The sequence below is a fragment of the Schistocerca piceifrons genome, chromosome 7 (assembly GCF_021461385.2).
Source record: "Schistocerca piceifrons isolate TAMUIC-IGC-003096 chromosome 7, iqSchPice1.1, whole genome shotgun sequence".
Classification (NCBI taxonomy): Eukaryota; Metazoa; Arthropoda; class Insecta; order Orthoptera; family Acrididae; genus Schistocerca; species Schistocerca piceifrons.
The window spans coordinates 255,973,223-255,991,184 of NC_060144.1; the positions used below are offsets into that span (position 1 = coordinate 255,973,223).

At 39.6% G+C, this 17,962-nt stretch overlaps 1 protein-coding gene across 2 annotated transcripts; it reads right to left on the reverse strand.

The window, feature by feature from the left end:
- Positions 1-603: 603 nt before the first annotated feature.
- Positions 604-13,189, reverse strand: LOC124805135 (ETS homologous factor-like). 2 transcript variants are annotated; one of them, XM_047265595.1, is made up of 9 exons: positions 13,026-13,189; positions 8,679-8,728; positions 8,445-8,598; positions 8,081-8,350; positions 7,771-7,872; positions 7,275-7,370; positions 6,975-7,170; positions 2,845-2,971; positions 604-951 (listed from the first exon to the last, which is right to left on the reverse strand). In XM_047265595.1, exons 1-9 carry the CDS (start codon positions 13,081-13,083, stop codon positions 859-861), a joined length of 1,146 nt encoding a protein of 381 aa, XP_047121551.1. In that variant the 5' UTR covers positions 13,084-13,189; the 3' UTR covers positions 604-858. The 2 variants fall into 2 exon arrangements, with proteins under 2 accessions (XP_047121551.1, XP_047121552.1); XM_047265596.1 differs by lacking the exon at positions 2,845-2,971.
- Positions 13,190-17,962: the final 4,773 nt, after the last annotated feature.

A 17,962-nucleotide genomic window follows, 5' to 3' on the forward strand; every position in this document is an offset into this window, starting at 1 on the left:
TCAGAAGTTATTAATATGCTGTCAGTATAAAGAATTACACTTCTTGAAGATAAGTACAGCCCACCATATTGTATTTTCTGAAAGTAAATTTTTCCTTTTTATGTAGTTTATTTTTATTCATATTCTTGCTTAAATAAGGCAAAATTAAATTTTAACAACTGGGTGAGACCAAAATTAGAGAAGTGTTATGGAAAGTGCTCTGGTATTTAGCCAGGACTGTAACAGCAACACAAACACACACACGAACTCAAACACTGATTCCAAATACATATTACACTATAAAAGGGTGACAATTTCTGTGTTTCTGAAGTTTGGTTCAATCTAACACATTCAAACCATACTTTCATAATTTCATTGACTTAAAAATTACACTTTTTCTGAGTACAGTATGTAGAATTAAATTATGCACTACTGTGGATGGCAGACAAACTATGGTGACTCAGTCCTAACTGACTGCCATAACATACCTGCATTTAACAATGCAGCATCCTTCAGAGCAGAAAATCGGTCCTTCAGTTGTCTCCCAGTTGCAGATGGGAGGGAGGGAGGGAAGGAGGGAGGGAAGGAAGGAAGGAAGGACACTACGAAAGAGGCACCATGACATATTTAAACAAAGGAAAACATTTATTTCTGTACAAATTAAATATACACTTTGTGATATACGTATAAAAAATCTGGTCCTCTGGTTTTCACAAAACCATCCTGTTCTGTGAAAAATATTTACAAAAACATATGTTTTGTACCATTTCAGTCTCATTTTTATATCCTCAGTACACTGAAGCACATCACAGACACACACAGGCATTTTGAAATGTCTCAGATTTACTTCACCCTGATTCTGGTAATCTGAAATTTGGGTTAGGTGTCTGCCAGTTCGTAGCTGAAGGGCCAAATTTGTACACGAGCCGCCTCCCCAGAACAGGAAGAAGAACTTGGCTCTTGTAGTAATACCTAGAAGGTAATGTTTTCATTAAAACTTCACAAGATTTTAACACTCTTTTTACATGTCTCAGCAGCATTTGTAAGGTTATGTTGCAATGCAATAAATTTCACGTTAGCAATGAGTTAGGCATGCAGTGCAAAAATGAAGTTACCTTCATTACAAAACAATGTTATTTAACACATGCATTTGTAATTTAGTGGCCTTTTCATAATATTGCAGAAAGCACTTTAAGCAAACAGCATTAACAGCTTATCTGGCGTGAGCTGCTGTAAAATTAATTCAAATTTTCATGCATAATCTCTTCTTACCCTCCACGTACAAATCGTGTTCATAACGTGTGCTATCAGTATCTTGATTTTTTCCACATACCAGCTGCACATTCATTATTCCCCTAAATTAGAGCTACTAATTTTACCCCAGAATTTTACAGCCCACCAGAAGTTGATTAGCAATCTTTGACAAAGTTTGTTTAGTAGGCATGTTTCTGCTGGAGGCAGTCCATTGTTATTCAAGAAACCAATCAAGTATGCAAAAGAGTTGACAGGAGCTAGTATAACACCTTCAGAATCTACATCATTTTGAGGGGCAATGTCTTAAAAAAAATAGACCCATGAATGACTACGAATATCTTTCACTCATTGAGATGTAGTTGTCTACCAATTCATCTTATTCCAAGCAAATTTTAGTAATATATTGCACAACACAAACACTGAAATTTTAAAAACAATCTGTTGTATGTTCACCACTTGTCTCTGTGCTGCTTAGAAACAAGTAGCAATTTGTTTGCCGTTTTGGAAACACTGGATGTCATTTAAGGATGCAATGCGCTGCAGTACAACAATTTGTGCATTTGTAGTAGGGGTTAATTGGCCTGAAATATTAACACATTTTGTTCAGTAAGGAGAAGTCTGAAAAGTTCAGGCCTTCAAGACAGTCATTTATTGGTAGACAACCGTTAACAAGTTTTTGTGGGTATCCAAGGTTTCTGCAGTTGCTTGGAGGGGGGATGCTAAAACAAAGTGGCAGCCAAAATTATGCTGCTAGCTTCATTCTGAGAATACTCAGCACTGTCTAGCAAGGTATAAATGTTAATTGTGTATCTGGGACACCAGGTGCCACCAGCAGAGAAACTCAAACTGTTCAATACCACTAATGACCAAAATAACATTTTATTTTTCCTAATATTATCATTGTGTCCTATTTGTCAATTTTTCCTGCAAGGACAACAATTGTTGTGAAGTCATACCAGTAGCCTTTGATGAGAAATGAATGAGAAAAAGTTCTGCAGTCAATGGGGGAAAACCTGCCAGTATAAGAATGTTAGTTTTCCTCAACTGTATTTACCTTAAATCTTGTGCTCTTAATTTGAACTCTTAACTGGCCCTCCACTACAGTTTAAAAGACTGACTACTTTGTGGTAGCAGGCAGCTTATGTTTGTGTTTACCTGCGAACTAGGGAAATTTGGCATTAGATCATTTCTTCAACCTATAAATACTCTATTAGGAGAATGACTTATACTTTGAGTAGTTTTGTGATTTTTGGGAACTAACTATATTGGGGCACACAAAGAGAGAACTTTACAGATGAAATATTGTAATCTACACCCTGAAAGGTAAGTCTCTGAACAGTCTAACAACATCCTCTATTCAGTAGGCTAAAGATATTTGAAGAGTCACAAAACAACCTGACTACTGATTGTGTGAACACAGTCAAGAGAGATTAAGACAGTGTGCAATATCTGCAACACTTATCAAGGGGTAAGTCTCATTTGATTATATACAGCATTTGCTAATGCACATTAGCACTTTATCACAAGCTCAAGTACCCTAGAGTACTTTTCATAAAGCTAGCAGCAAGCACAGAAGCACTTTTATCATCTGGGAAGTAAGTGCTTCTTTACCCTGTCATTTCCACCATAGTCTTTAGCAGTCTTCCAAATTGCAGCATGGCCAAACTTATAAACCAGTCTCTTTGGATATTGACCTGTTTTTGGCACAGGTTCAAGAATACCAGAGGCATAGTAATTCCTAGAAAAAGTTTAATGAAGGATATATTATGTTTTGTTTTGCATCTGAATACCCCACGTAAAAATGTACTGTCACCTGAAAATTCACTTTCCCTTAAAGAAGCTGAGAAACCAAAAACATTACATTACCAAGTAAATACTGAACAAACAAATTTCAACCACACATGCTTAAGTAAGTATTTCACAGACCAGAAATAGCTATAATGAGTAACAATCATACTGGACAGCAACGTTTCAATAATTCCAGTGAAAAAATTACTGCTCGTTTCAACGAAACTGCAAATTCTTGGTAGTGTGCTCTCTTAAGATGAAAAATTTCTGCATGCGAAATTGTGGAAGGAAGGAAAAAACATGCAAAGCACTACAAATTTAGCTTAGTATCAATTAATAAACCCAATTTTACATGCCAGTAAACCAAACAATTAGACTAGCAAATTTTATTAAATTTCTACTCTTTGAGCAAATAAAATACTGTCCTTCAATTCAACTAAACTTACTGCCAATATCAAATTTTCTATCTATGTCTGCACTTCACAAATTTTTATTCAGTGATCTGTGTGGGAGAGGCAGCAGAATTGTTAGACTACTCCAATAGTGGGACTGCTCAGGAGGATATTAGGAGAAATAATACAAGCATTCCAGAAGATGGGTTGTGGAATGTGAGACCCCTTTCTCACATGAGTATTTTTCACAAAGAAAAACTGAGAAGTTGAAGTCTGATAGGGAATTAGTGATGTGCAGTGGCACATGACTTCAAGCCAGGTCAATACAGGGTTAGTACAAAATCTAACATGGGCAAAACAGGAGCATGTTTAATAAATAAGAAAATAGTAATGCACATAAGCTACTACGAACAGCATAGTGAACATGCTGTAGCCCACGTAAGTACAAAGCCAACACCCATTACCGTAGTGCAAGTTCATATGCTGACACTCTAGATTAAGAGATTAAAAAATGTATGATGAAATTAAAAAATTATCCAGGCCATTAAGTGAGATGAAAATTTAAATTTGATGGAATCCACAATAGGAAATGACAAGGAAGAACAGCAGGAGAACACTGGTGGAAAGGAATGAAAGAGGAAGCCATCTGGTATAATTTAATCATTACTAATACTTTAAGAACCATTAAAAGCAGGTTGTCTATGTGGAAGATATCTCTAGAGACACCAGTTGGTTTCAGATGGGTTACATAATGTTAAGATAAATTCCAAAATCAGTTTTTAAAATGCAAATCATTTGCAGAGGCAGATGTGGACCGACCATAATTTAATGGTTATCAGCTGCAGACTAAAACTGAAGAAATCACTGAAAGGTAGGAAATTTGGGAGGTGGGACCTGGATAAGTTTAAATAACCAGAAGTTTGAGATGCTCAAACGGAGCACCATCATTTCATTGACACGTGGTGCAAAAAAAAATATGATGGAATGTTGGATGTCTAAGAGAAAAATCAGTGGAGGATCAAATAGGCAAAAAGAACAGGCCTTGCAAGTTCAATATATTTGGCGTCACCCAGACTTTCTAACTGGTGAAGCAGCCAAAGTAGAATACAACCAAAAACAAAACGAAAAGAAAAGCAGGACTGGGTGGATAAAAAATGCAAAACTGTTGAAGAGAGTATGCGTTTAGGAAAATTGAAGATGCCTTGGGAGGAAAGAGAAACAGCTGTATGAGTAGCCCAGACAGCAAAACATCACTAAGCAAAGAAGGCTCAAATGGCTCTGAGCACTATGGGACTTAACATCTAAGCAAAGAAGGGAAGGGTAGAATGGTGGAAGGACTATATAGAGGGTTTATATAAGGGAAACGAACTCTAGGACAATATTACAGAAAGAGAAGATGATGTAGCTGAAGATAAGACGGGAGATACAATACTGCCAGAAAAATTCAACACAGCACACAAAGACTTAAATCGAAACGAGGCCTCTGGACTAGACAACAGTCCCACGGAATTGAGATCATCTGGAGAACTAGCTGTAACAAGTATTCCATCTGGTATGAAATATTTATGGAACAACCAAAATACCTTCAGACTTCAAGAAAACTTAATTTCTATTCCAAAGAAGCCTAGTGCTGAGAGGTGTCAATATTAAACCAACCAGCAGATGGGCTTTAATTATTTAAGAAGAATGGAAAAGCTGCTACAAGTCAACATCTGAAGCCTGGTTTGGGTTGCAGAGAAACTTAAAGCTTTTGACATTGTTGATTTTAATACACACTGAAACTTTGAAGGTGGCAGGGATAAGATACAAGGAGCATAAGGTTATTTACAACATCCATATAAACCAGACTCAACTTTGGGTGTTTAAGGGCATGAAAGGGACACAGTAGTAGGGAAAAAGGGAGTCAGACAAGGTTGCAGCATGTCCCAACATTAATCAATTTGTATTCTGAACAAGCAGTGAAGGAATGAAGCATACATTTGGAAAGGGAACTAAGGAGTGGAAAATATAGGATGAAATTTAACAATATTAGGAAGGATAGTTACTACTCACCACATAGCAGAGATTCTGAGCCACAGATAGGCACAGTTTTTTGTTGTGCCTTTCTGCAACTCAGCATCTCTGTTAAATGGTGGTTAGCAACTATCCTTTTCTAATATTGAAAGGAAATTGAAGTTACTTTGAAGTTTGTCATTGACACTGTCATTCTGTCATACAGCAAAGGACTTGGAAAAATTGTTGAATGGAATGGATAGTGCATTGAACTCAGGTCACAATATCAATCACAAAAGTAAAACAAAGATCAGGTAATTCTGTGGGAATCCTAAGAATATGAAATACAAAGTAGATTAGTTTTGGCAGCAAACTAACTAATGATGGCCAAAGTACAGAGAATATAAAATGCACAGTAGCAACAGCAAGAAAAATAATTCTGAAACAGAAATTTATCAACACTGAATATAAATTTGTGTATTCGGAAATGTAGCCTTGAACTGAAGTGAAACATAGATAATTAACAGATCAAACAAAAAGAGTAGAATTATTTAAATTGTTGGTACAGAAGCAAGAAGATTGGGTGGGTATTATAATCACTAATGAGGTACTGAATTTGAATGGGAAAAAATTTATGGAAAAGTTTCACTAAAACAAGGAAATGACTGATAGGACATATCCTGAGGCATCAAGGAGTTGTCAATTTTGCAATGGAGGAATTATAAGAGGGTAAAAATTGTAGAGACAGACCAATACTTGACTCTTTGAAGCTTACATGAATGAAGGGTGCAGCGGTTTTGCAGAGATGAAGAGGCTAGCTGTGGACAGTCTAGTGTGGAAGGCTGCATCAAACCAGTCTTCCGATTGAAACTTTTAAAATTGTTCTGTACAGCTTCTCAGAATCCTAACAAATCTAAGTCTTCTAATCAACTTCCCTATTACCAGTTTTAGTGTTTCATTGTATTAACTCTTTGTATTTAAATGTGATGAGCTTCAGAAGTTTACCCTTAATTTTAGTCTGGTACTATTCGGTCCTCAGTACAATTATTGTGAATTTTCTACTCACAAAGCCACTGCCATTTATTACACCCTGGGGAAATGTTTACATAATTTGTTACATCATCCAACAATCATTTCCTTCAAGGAACAGCTTCATCAGTGAATGAAGGGAATACTACTGGCCGTGCCTTATAAATTCACTATGTATACTGAGAATATTAGTGGGTAAAATGTTTCCTTGAGATACATTGTTAATTTATGTTTGTTACCACAATTCTCTGAAGTGTAATGTACTGTCTTCTGTAATTGTTTTGAAAAGGATGAAACATTAGATGCATACAATGACAAAACATGAATCTGCAACACATCCTAAGCTGTATCAATGTAATATCCCTGGAGGAGAAAAAGTTCACCTCAAAAGATCAATGGAAGTTCAGGAAAAGACACCAGCAAAAAAAGTCCCCACCCTCAATACAATTTCTTTGTATAAATGTCATTCTACAGGGACTTGGAAGTAATTTCATAAAGGTCCTAATTTTAAAAAGTACCTGCCATTAATGACATTCCTACCTCATTGCTCGGCTGAGTTTCTCATACGTCATTCTTGGATTTTCTTTTATAGTGCCCCAAAGTTCAGCAACTTTATCACTTCGTACAAATCTGAATACACCTTCATCGTAATTCTCCCAACATATGAGACTGGGGCAGTATTCTCTGTTCTTAAGGAGATCTCTTATAAACTCCCACAGACGTCCAGTCTTCTTTTCTGCAAGAGAATTACTTATCACATTAACAGTAATTAAGACCAACTGTGTTGATATTATGTTTATAATTACTACGAACTTTGGAGAAACAAGCTGACCCACCCACCTTGCTTTCTCCGTATTCCTCGGGATGGAGGAGAGCGCACTGGCTTTCTTTTCGGTTTTTGTTCTTGGCCAATTTGGCTTGAATCTGATTCGCCATCTACAAAAGAAATTTTACAACTGAACTGTTTTGTAGTCCTACAAATAAATAATACTATCACATAAATAAAACTATCAGCATCAGCTCAAGACATACTTTTTGCTTATATTACATAATTTATTATTTAAACAGGAAAGAAGAAAGACTACCCACTCACATGTAGCTAACTGGTGCATGAAACAAAATACAGATCCTTGGTGACAATTTCATTCTACTTCAATATGTGAGGTGGTGTGAAGCAGTGTGTTGACTTAAACTAGCCAGTGGCACTTTGAATGCTAAGGAAGTCTATACTGCTATATGTTTCTGTGGGCCATTTGTCAGCTACACATGAATAGTTGCCTAATTTTTTATATTGTTTCATTGTTTAATTTCAGCTTTTTAAAAATTAAATAATTACCAGAACAGGTACTGCCGTAATTTCTGTTTTGGATCTCAACATAGTTGACAGTTGGCTCTGCCTCCGTGAAGTCACGCCTTATGTTTTCTATTGGGGGCAATGCTGAAATGGTGAGAAACTTCATTAAAAAGTTTATCAGTGAGTTACATTTAACTAAAATAGAATTTTAGTATCATTTGCCACAAAGTTCTATGCAATTCATTTAATTAACAATGCATAGGTTTTTACAGTATGTAACTAAATAAATTTCACAATTGTCAATGGGCATATCTTTACATGGTTCAAACCAAAAATATATTTTAACACTTACCAACATTAGGCACATAAGGTGGTGGCATGTTCTTATACTTCTGCAGTGCATCGTAGAGCATAGCACCAAAATTTGGGTCAAGTTGTTCGAACTCTTGTTTTGTCAAAGTACATAAAACTTCTGCACTGATTCTAAACGATTTCATGCAAGAATTTTCATAGTTTTGTCCTCTGCTTTTTATTTCGTGTATGACCCAGTTCATTATATCAAACACTGTCCATGATTTCACACACTTATTCTGCCATTCATGTGCAGGTACTTTGCTGAGATCTGCAAGCAATATTCCGTGAAGATATGTATCAAATGTAATTGTGACCACTTAATCAGATGTTGGTGAACCAATACAACAACGTAAATGTCAAACCTTGTATACACTTGTCCATTATGTCAGGTGGTGGTGTTGGTGCAAACACTACTGGTTGCCTCAGTTCATACGACTGGTCATTTTCATTTTCATAACCGAACACACGTGAGTAAAAAGAGACTGGCTCTTCTTCATATATGTGCTGTGATGGCCACTGTAATAAATAAAAATTTTCTTCAATCTGCACTGCATTCACTATTTCTAAATAAAATGCATCTATAAACATTTACTCACGTCGCTGTGCCATGAGTAATGGTCCGTGTACGCAGACTGAGGCACCAGTTCTGCAACAGAAATAATTGCAAAAATTAACAGATTCGTTAATCAATCAAATGCAACATATTAGTAATAATTTTGATACAGATTATACTCTTAGATAAAATAATTACCCGTTTTGTCGCGACAATGTGTGTGAAAAATTTAACTGCCTAAAAATGACTTCTGATTTTCTGGTGTATCAGAGTGCTTCGTTGGCAACATATTCTGATATTACACCACGCTGTACTCGTTAGATGTTAGCTCAAAACAGTGACCTGACGTTAAAGTAGGTACCAAAGCTTAGCTCACGCCAACAGCTGATTGCACTGCTGCAAATCAAGGAGCAGTCTCCTCACATTACTTACAAATTCCGCTAATTGGCCATTCGTGATCGTGTGTCGAAACTTCAGAATAAAACTGAATCCAATGTGCCTCTCGCGAACTATTCCTACAAGGTAAGATAGATTTCAGTTACACACACAAATACTTCGCCTTGGGCTCTATGTCCGCAAACAATTTGACCAGCGTTGACTCGTCGTGCAGTTATCCGTGGGGGCTTCCCTTCGTAGAATTATTCGTTCCTCTTTATCAACCGCCTGATTGTGGCATCCTTCTGTCGCCCAGGACTGCGCACACGTCACAGTCGACAGTATTTTGACGCACACGCGACCACTGCGTTAGAAAGAGAGAGCATGAGGAAAACTCGCACCTCGCACGCGATTGGCTGCTGCCTGCAGTCATGTGGCCAACCGCCGAGGCCAGCTTCCTAGAAGTTCCGCGCGGCACAACAAACCGAGCGGGCTCGCATTACGCAACAGCCCCACAACTCTCGAGAGCCGATGATGCACCGGCGACAGCTCGGAACGTCCGTAAAAAACAATCTCGCCCATCAGGCCTTGAAAAATGCTGCATGAGAGACGAACGTTGCCCAAGTAAAACTGCACAGTCAGAATATAAACAAACTCTTAACGTGTAGCTATCTTACTCTAGTAATTACCATTTCTATATTCCACACTCAGCTTTATTTCCGATAGCTAATTAGACTCACACCAAAGGTTGCCAGCTAACTAGGGAAGCACTATGATCGAACGAATCTTGGGCACACAACTGCTTAACCAAGTACGTTAAAGAGTCATCTACAAAAAGCGGGCACGGCTGCTTCTCATTTGCCATAGCAACGTAATGGGCGTGCCTTCCGATATTTTCGCGACGTTAACTATTTTATAATTTTGTAAATTTTTCTAGTAGCCTCATGTAGGGTACGGAGTAAGTGAATTTAACTACAAGAAAACTACACGAGGCCAAATTCGCATGATTTTATGCCCTTACAAAGATTATGAAAACTGAAAAGACTGAGTCTACTTTAAATGGTTCAAATGGCTGAGCACTATGGGACTTAACATCTATGGTCATCAGTCCCCTAGAACTTAGAGCTACTTAAACCTAACTAATCTAAGGACAGCACGCAACACCCAGTCATCACGAGGCAGAGAAAATCCCTGACCCCGCCGGGAATCGAACCCGGGCGTGGGAAGCGACAACGCTACCGCACGACCACAAGTCTACTTTAATGCTGCTCGTGTACCGAGAACTTATTAACACTTGCTTTGCCTTTAAGAAGCTGCTAGCCACACAACTTCACTTCTCAAATCAATCGTTCCTGTGAAACTGGGTTGCAGGGCATGTCCTGACAAAATTAGGAACCAACGTTTTGGTCACTACTGCAACTGGCGTTTATTAAGAAATATGATACTGTAGAATACGAACTGGCTTCGGTCACGATATCCTTCACAATGTGGGCACTCTAAATGTGCCGTGTAGAGTTTCTCGTACCGTATTTGAAAATTTTGTTTGGTTGGATCACATCGATTGAAGAAGGCACCGCATTTCAATACGACGACTAAATCTTTCGCCCTGCAGTAACACATTTGCCTTCCGCGAACAATGCTTTCATCAATTGAGTTACCCGACCACCCTTCAAGGAATGACCCAGCTTGATTATTTGATCCTGTATGGTGCAAGAATAAATTGCAGCTATAGCTGCAATTAAAAATGACACTACAAAATAAGATGTATAAGTCGATTTAATGTTGGATTATCTACCGCAAATCATCCTCGAACTCATTGATCCAAATCTATTCCTAAATACGGGATTTTTGATAACAGATCCATATATTGAATAAATTGTAGAAATGAAATGTTAATGGTTTCTTAAGGTATCTAATTCCATTAGAAAAAGATTAATTTTCTATAGCTAATTTTATTTATATTTAATTTTTAGGTAGAAATATTAACTACTTATCCTTTAGGGGATTATCTATAAAGGTAATAACTTATAATTTAGATGTCAAGGGTTCTATGTTGCTTTCAGTACCCCACAGAAGCTTTCGTGCTAACGCCTCCGATATAACGGCTCTTAAGCTGTAGACTAGCTTAGCTCTACCCAAGCATCTATTCACTTTGTTACTGACATGCACAACGTCATTAAACTTCGTGACGAATAATGTTACGCACTGTACTCTTAGGAAGGTTTATTGGAAAAGCCACTGCCTAGAATTAATGAAGCGCTTTGGTTCTACTTCATTTGCATTACATATAATTACTGCTATAGGATATTTCAAACTGCAGAAACAAACTTTCCTAGCAGATTAAATCTTGGTGCTGCACCGAGAATCTAACCTGAGACAGTGAAAAAGTCCAAGTTCGAGTTTCGGTCGAACACAGTTCTAAATCCGCGAACACTATGCAGAGTGAAATTTCTCAAGAAACTAGTCTATTCAGCATGCTTCCATTCACCAATGAGTTACATTTTTTTTAACAATTTACAGAGGCGTTAATATCAAGAACAACTTCTACAAAGACTCGAGGGGATTAACAGTAGTACGGATGGGAGTCGGATAAATAGGTACAACGTATTCAACGACAGTCAGTACATGCCACTACAGTAAATGTCATGTACATAATGTTGTGGAGTTTTGACTGAATGAAAGACCTTTGCTGGAAAACTTTTACTCCATTAAAGAGTATCTTTACTGTACTGCACTTAAAAGTTACACTTTGACTACAAAATATTTTTTTAGAGGAATAAGCACTATTTTACGAAATTTCGCTGAAGATGTTTTCTAACACTGAGGTGTTCTGTATGCCGTCTGCGGAATACCAATGCGAAATCATGACTTACTTCCACGGACTATACCGGCAGGGCAAGAACTTTTACCACGAACGTTTAGACACGCAGACTACTTTAGTACAACGACCACAAAATAAAGTTAACGCGCTACAGTACACATTTCTTGTGACATTACGTTTTAATTTCTGATTTTTATTTAATTTTATGCCTGGACATGTTAGTTGGAAATACAGCCTCGCTCACTGGCTCCATGAGTCCAGTCCCAGTCCTGAAGAAGCCACAAGAAACCCTTGGCGTCAGAGTTGTAAACACAAGTAACTCTTAGTTCAAGCACCTTGTCAGATGTTCTCTGTGCCGTGTGGCAGGCTGCCACAGAACTTGCTATATGGCGATGGAGCACGATACATATGCACATGCACTGAATACCGCGTCGCAAAGAACACGTGGCTACGCGTCCTCACCCGATCGCAAGCACCAAAAAATAAAGCCCGTCGTACAGATTTTGAAAGATTATTTCGATTGATCTCACTATAAGTAGCGCCTCACTACAAGAATGCTCAACTTTCTAAAACCGGTCAGAAATCCTTATCAATCAAGCCTCCAACCGGAGAAAGGTGATCAATTTCAGCTGTACAGCTGACGTACGCATTTCAGAACAAAATGTGTTTAAGAGCAGAAAGACATCAATTAGACAATAGCAATGTCAATGGAATCGAGGTAGAAGCCAAACATTAGCAGTTTCCATTATGCAACAAATGATGTCTCCTTTTCAAAAATTATGACTGATGCTAACAGCACCGAACATCGGCAGGATTTCAATACGTTTCGAGATACTGAAATATGAAGTTCAACGAACGGAGTATGTTAATACTCAATCGCTTTGTGACACATACAACTGAATAAATTTAAGATTTTAAAATCTATCATTAGGCTATAATCTCGTGCGAATGAAATTTTGAAGCTACATTTGCTCAATTTCAACAGCAGCGTAAAGCTGCGCCATACGTGATAGCTGAGGGGAAACGGAGCTTGCAGATCGAACAGCACATAATACTTGTGCCGAGTGCTGTGTGCAGTGGGCATCGGGTAATATCGGCCCTAACGGCTGGCTACACCGCTCCAGTCACTGGACCTTGTTTATACGAAAGTGCAGAGAGGCAAAGAAATTCTGCTCTGCGCAGTGTATCACTTACCGCTGTAATCGGGGTCCGGCAAAGCTTGGTACAGGGGCTCTGTGAGAGAGCAATCCATGGCGCGCTGACTTCGTTTTGTCCGTCTCCGAGCCTCTATTAAGTTGCACTGTTGTTACACCTAACTCGAGCGCGACCACTTCGCACCGAGCTTCGCTCGCAGACTAACGAGCTGCGACTCGCCGCGGTGGACAAAGTATAGCCAGGCGCGGGGCTTCCCGTCGCGAGCGCCACCGTCATTGGCTGCCGCGTCCTACCAATTGGGAAGCGCTGCAGTTGCTTCGTTGTACGTGCACCGTGCCTCCCCGCGGGCTTCAACTAGTGGGACGGCAATATCGCAAATTTTTCGCCCTGCTAAGAGACGCGTCTTCGTCGAGCAACAACTGCATGTTGGAAAAAAAAAAAAGGAAATCATAGGATACCACCACAACCCTGGTATTGCCACAGGTATTTTTTTTAATCTCAAGGGCCTTAAGAATAAGTAAATGAATAATTGATAATTGTATATTGAACGTGGCGGTGCAGTTGTTAAAAGCCTGCTTTACACGAACGACTTTCTGGTCAAAATCGACTACTCGTGGTGGCAGTGTGTCACCTGCTTGGGTGTAAATCAGCGATTGGGTCAGTGAAGACACTGATCAGTACTGATGTTGGGGAGTGTGGGGGTTGTAAAATCCTATGTATGCTCAAAAGTGTGCATTCATAGAAACGGGCGGCTGTGACGTCGGTTTCTAATGTCGCGAGTTAACCAATCCTCGCCGCGTTAACTACAACTGTATATACGAGCCGCCTTCCGGTGTGTGGCGGAGTATATACTTTTCCTCTACATCCTAATCCATTCACGGATGACGAGAGGGAAGAATGATTGTCGCTAGACCTCCATATTAGCTCTAGTTTTCTTGATTTTTCTCGTTCTGGTCATTTCGCGAGACGTTTATGGAATTAGCATGCCCTCTCGGAATTTCGTTAGTAAATCTCCCGTGATACATAACCCAATGTCCCTGGAGTTTGTTGAGTATATCCGTAAAGCGGATATTCGTCGTCGTCGTCGTCATTCTGCCCTAATCCCAAGGGTTGCAAACACTGCCAAAATAAAAAAATAAAAACGACATCCTCCACGTTCAAAACGCTTCCGTTGTGAAATCAAGTTTCATACCATAAAATGAAAAGTTGAGTCTATAATTCAGTAGTAACATAATTCCGCGATACATAAGTAAGACAACATTTAATTAATAAATAGGAACCTTGAGCTGTCAGAATTTTTTTTAATTCGGACGAGCTACTTTATAAGAAATCATTCTCCTTCCAGTTTAACGCGCTATTGCCGTCTAGTGCGTTGGTGAAGCTGTCATTTGCACTCAGTTGTTTCGTGTGTAAAGGTTCCTGGCGTGATTATGGCAGCACGACGGAAATTAAGAGACTTTGAATGCGGAGTGGCATTTGGAGACAGATGCACAAGACATTTTATTTTAAAAATCGTTAAGGAATTCAACACGGTGTCGAGAGTGTGCCGATAATACCAAATTTCAGGCGTTATCTCTCACCACGGACAACGTGTAATCGGTCGACGTGAGTCTGACTGCAGTTCCAAACATATACGCTTGGGGCGCTGCTGCAGAGTGTACGCAAGGTCTACACAAAACAGGCGCATCGCTAATAGGGGGTTAATGCTTTCGCACCGACTAAATGACCCCTTGGCGAAACACGGAGCTTGTCTATCTCTGCTATTAATCCAACAGATAAAGGTCTCAAACTGATGAGCAATACTCAAGAATCAGCCGAACAAGCGCCCTGTAAGTCAGTTCTTTCACGGATGAACTGCATTTCCTTAAGATATCCCCGACCAATCTCAGCCTCGCATTATTTTTCCTGACTTTGTTTCATGTGGTAATTTCACTTTAGGCAGTTCTAGACATTTATTACTAGATATTTTACGGTAGTTACTACTTTCTGTGATTTGTCACCATTTATGCGCTATACACTATGAGGTGACAATTCATACGGTAGCGATATGCACATACACAGAAAGCGGTAGTATCGCGTGCGCGATGTACAAGAGCGCAGTGCGTTGGTGAAGCTGTCATTTGCACTCAGTTGTTTCGTGTGTAAAGGTTCCCGGCGTGATTATGGCAGCACGACGGAAATTAAGAGACTTTGAATACGGAGTGGCACTTGGAGACAGATGCACAAGACATTTTATTTTAAAAATCGTTAGGGAATTCAACACGGTGTCAAGAGTGTGCCGATAATACCAAATTTCAGGCGTTATCTCTCACCACGGACAACGCAGCGGCCGACGGCCTTCTTTAACGACCGAGAGCGGCGGCGTCTACGTTGAATTTTCAGTGCTAACAGACAACATACGTCAAATAACCACATAAATCAGTGTGCGGCGTACGACGAACGTGGGACAGTGCAGCGATATTTGGCACTAATGGGCTATGGCAGTAGATGACCGAAGCGAGTGCCTTTACTAGCGGTACGACATAGCCTGGAACGCCTCTCCTGCGCTCGTGACCAAATCGGATGGACCTTGACCGGGAAACCGTGGCCCGGTGAGACGCGTCCCGATTCCATTTGGTAAGAGCTGATGGTAGGGTTCGAATGTGGCGCTTACTCAACGACGCCATGGACCCAAGTTGTCAACAACGCGCTGTGCAAGCTGGTGGTGTCCATAATGGAGTGGGCTATGTTTACTTGGAATGGATAGGGTCCTCTGGATGTTCAGTTACATAGATACTGTTTGCAGCCATTCATGTACGTCATGTTCCACAACAATGATGGGATTTTTATGAATGACAATGAGCCATGTCACTGGTCCACATTTGTTCTCGATTTGTTTGAAGAACAATCTGGACAATTCGAGCGAATGGTTTGACTACCCAAGTAGCCCGACATAAACGTTTATGGGACATAAACATGCACAAAATGCTGCACTATCAATAGTTCCTCAATTATAGTTGGCTATAGAGGCCGCATGGTCCAATATTTCTGCAGCGACTTGTAGAGTCCATGCCGCATCGAGGTGCTACACTATACCGGGCAATAGGAGGTCCGACATAATAATAGGAGGTATCCTATGGTTTTTGTTTAGGGTCAACTGTCTGTCCCTACATACAGGGAGGTCAGAAACACTCTGAAAACCTTATAAATGGGTTGCAGCGTAGATTATACTGAGAAAACGGATACACTGTGCGGTTCTGAGTTAATTAGGACTGAAATTAGCCAATCTGGCCGTAGCGCGGGCAAATTCAAGCGGCCCGCCGGGTAAATTAGTGTCAATTGTTCTCATAGCGTAGATGATAGCACACGAGACTGCTCAGACTTTGGCTCGGGTTCGATCCTTACTACGGTCCCAAGTACAATTTTTGTGTCGCTCTTTGTTCGGTTTAACGAAACCAAACAAAGTACACATTTCGCCATACCGTCTCTGGCGTGCCGCTCGAATTTGCGGGCAACGGCCTAGTTTAATGCTAATTAACTCCGAAACGGAACAACGTGCTAATTTTTTTTCTTAACAGTTATTTCTCTGCACAACAGCAACACCTTACAAGCTTTTCTGACTATTTCTGACCACCCTTATATATTGTAAACAGTAGCGTCCCTGTCACGCTTCCCTGTGGACTGCTACACTTCTATCGATTCTATTCTGTTAAGAGCGACGCGTTCTGTCTGCGGTAAAGTCCTGAGTTCAGGCAACAAGTCTGGTACGATATTCGGCAAGTAGTATTTTGTTCATTAAACGACAGTGCGGAACTGTATCAAATGCAATTATATTAAATTTCAGTCTCCAGTTGCATAAGCAAAGAAACTTTACCTAGGTTTCGGCTGTAATAATGTAGCTTTCTTCAGAAATGTCACAATATAAAATTAAATTGAAACATGCCAGGTATTGGCCTTGTCAAACTGTTAGTACTACAGTACATAGTCATAAGACTGCGTCAATTCTACTAAAGTTTTGCCGCTAGGCCACACAAAGAGGGCCAGACAGGTGGGCCGCGGGCAGCGACGTAGCGAGTTCAGCTGGTGGTCGCGCGCATGCGCGTGCGGAGTAATACATACTTAAAACCAGTAAATGTTAACTGAGATTATTATGGAAAATAGTTTATTACAACAGTTCAGACTATTAATGGCATTAAAACCATTAAGTAACTGAAGTTACCGTCCCATAAAAGGCAAAAGACATATAAAAAGTGTACTATACAAAAGTATGAATTAACATTAATTGATAACATTATTTGTTACAACAGTTAGAAATGTCACTGGCAAATAAACCATAATAACTGAAGTTGCAGTTCTATAGGAGGCAAATGACATTATATAGCGTAAAGGAACCTTTTAATAAGTAAGGGCCAGGTTGACAACACCTGAAATGTGTGGAACTTAACTAAGAATTAACGCCTGTGAATGACACTAAGGCGCTACGGTCGCAGGCTCGAATCCTGCCGCGGGCATGGATGTTTGTGATGTCCTTAGGTTAGTTAGGTTTAACTAGTTCTAAGTTCTAGGGGACTAATGACCTCAGAAGTTGAGTCCCATAGTGCTCAGAGCCATTTGAACCATTTGACACTAAGGACAATTGTCTCATACAAGTAGCGGTTACATATACAGTATATGATCAGCAATTAACACATAAGAAAACCAGTAGGCTGTATGTCGTAGCCAACTATTGTAATTCAGCAGCGTCCACTATGTCTGTGGCGGAGCACTTTTCACTACTATGGTACTATAGCGTTCGAATCCATCTCAACGTTTCTTACCTGTCACAAAAATAAAATGGACAAATAAATGCACCATAATTCATAGGAACACAAGAAGGTAAAATAGGGCGAGTAAGTAAAATTAAATATCTTGGAGAAATTGTACAACAAAATGGACTAATACAAGTTGCGGCTAGATGTAAGAGTTAACAAATGTTTAAGAGCATATGGTTTGACAAA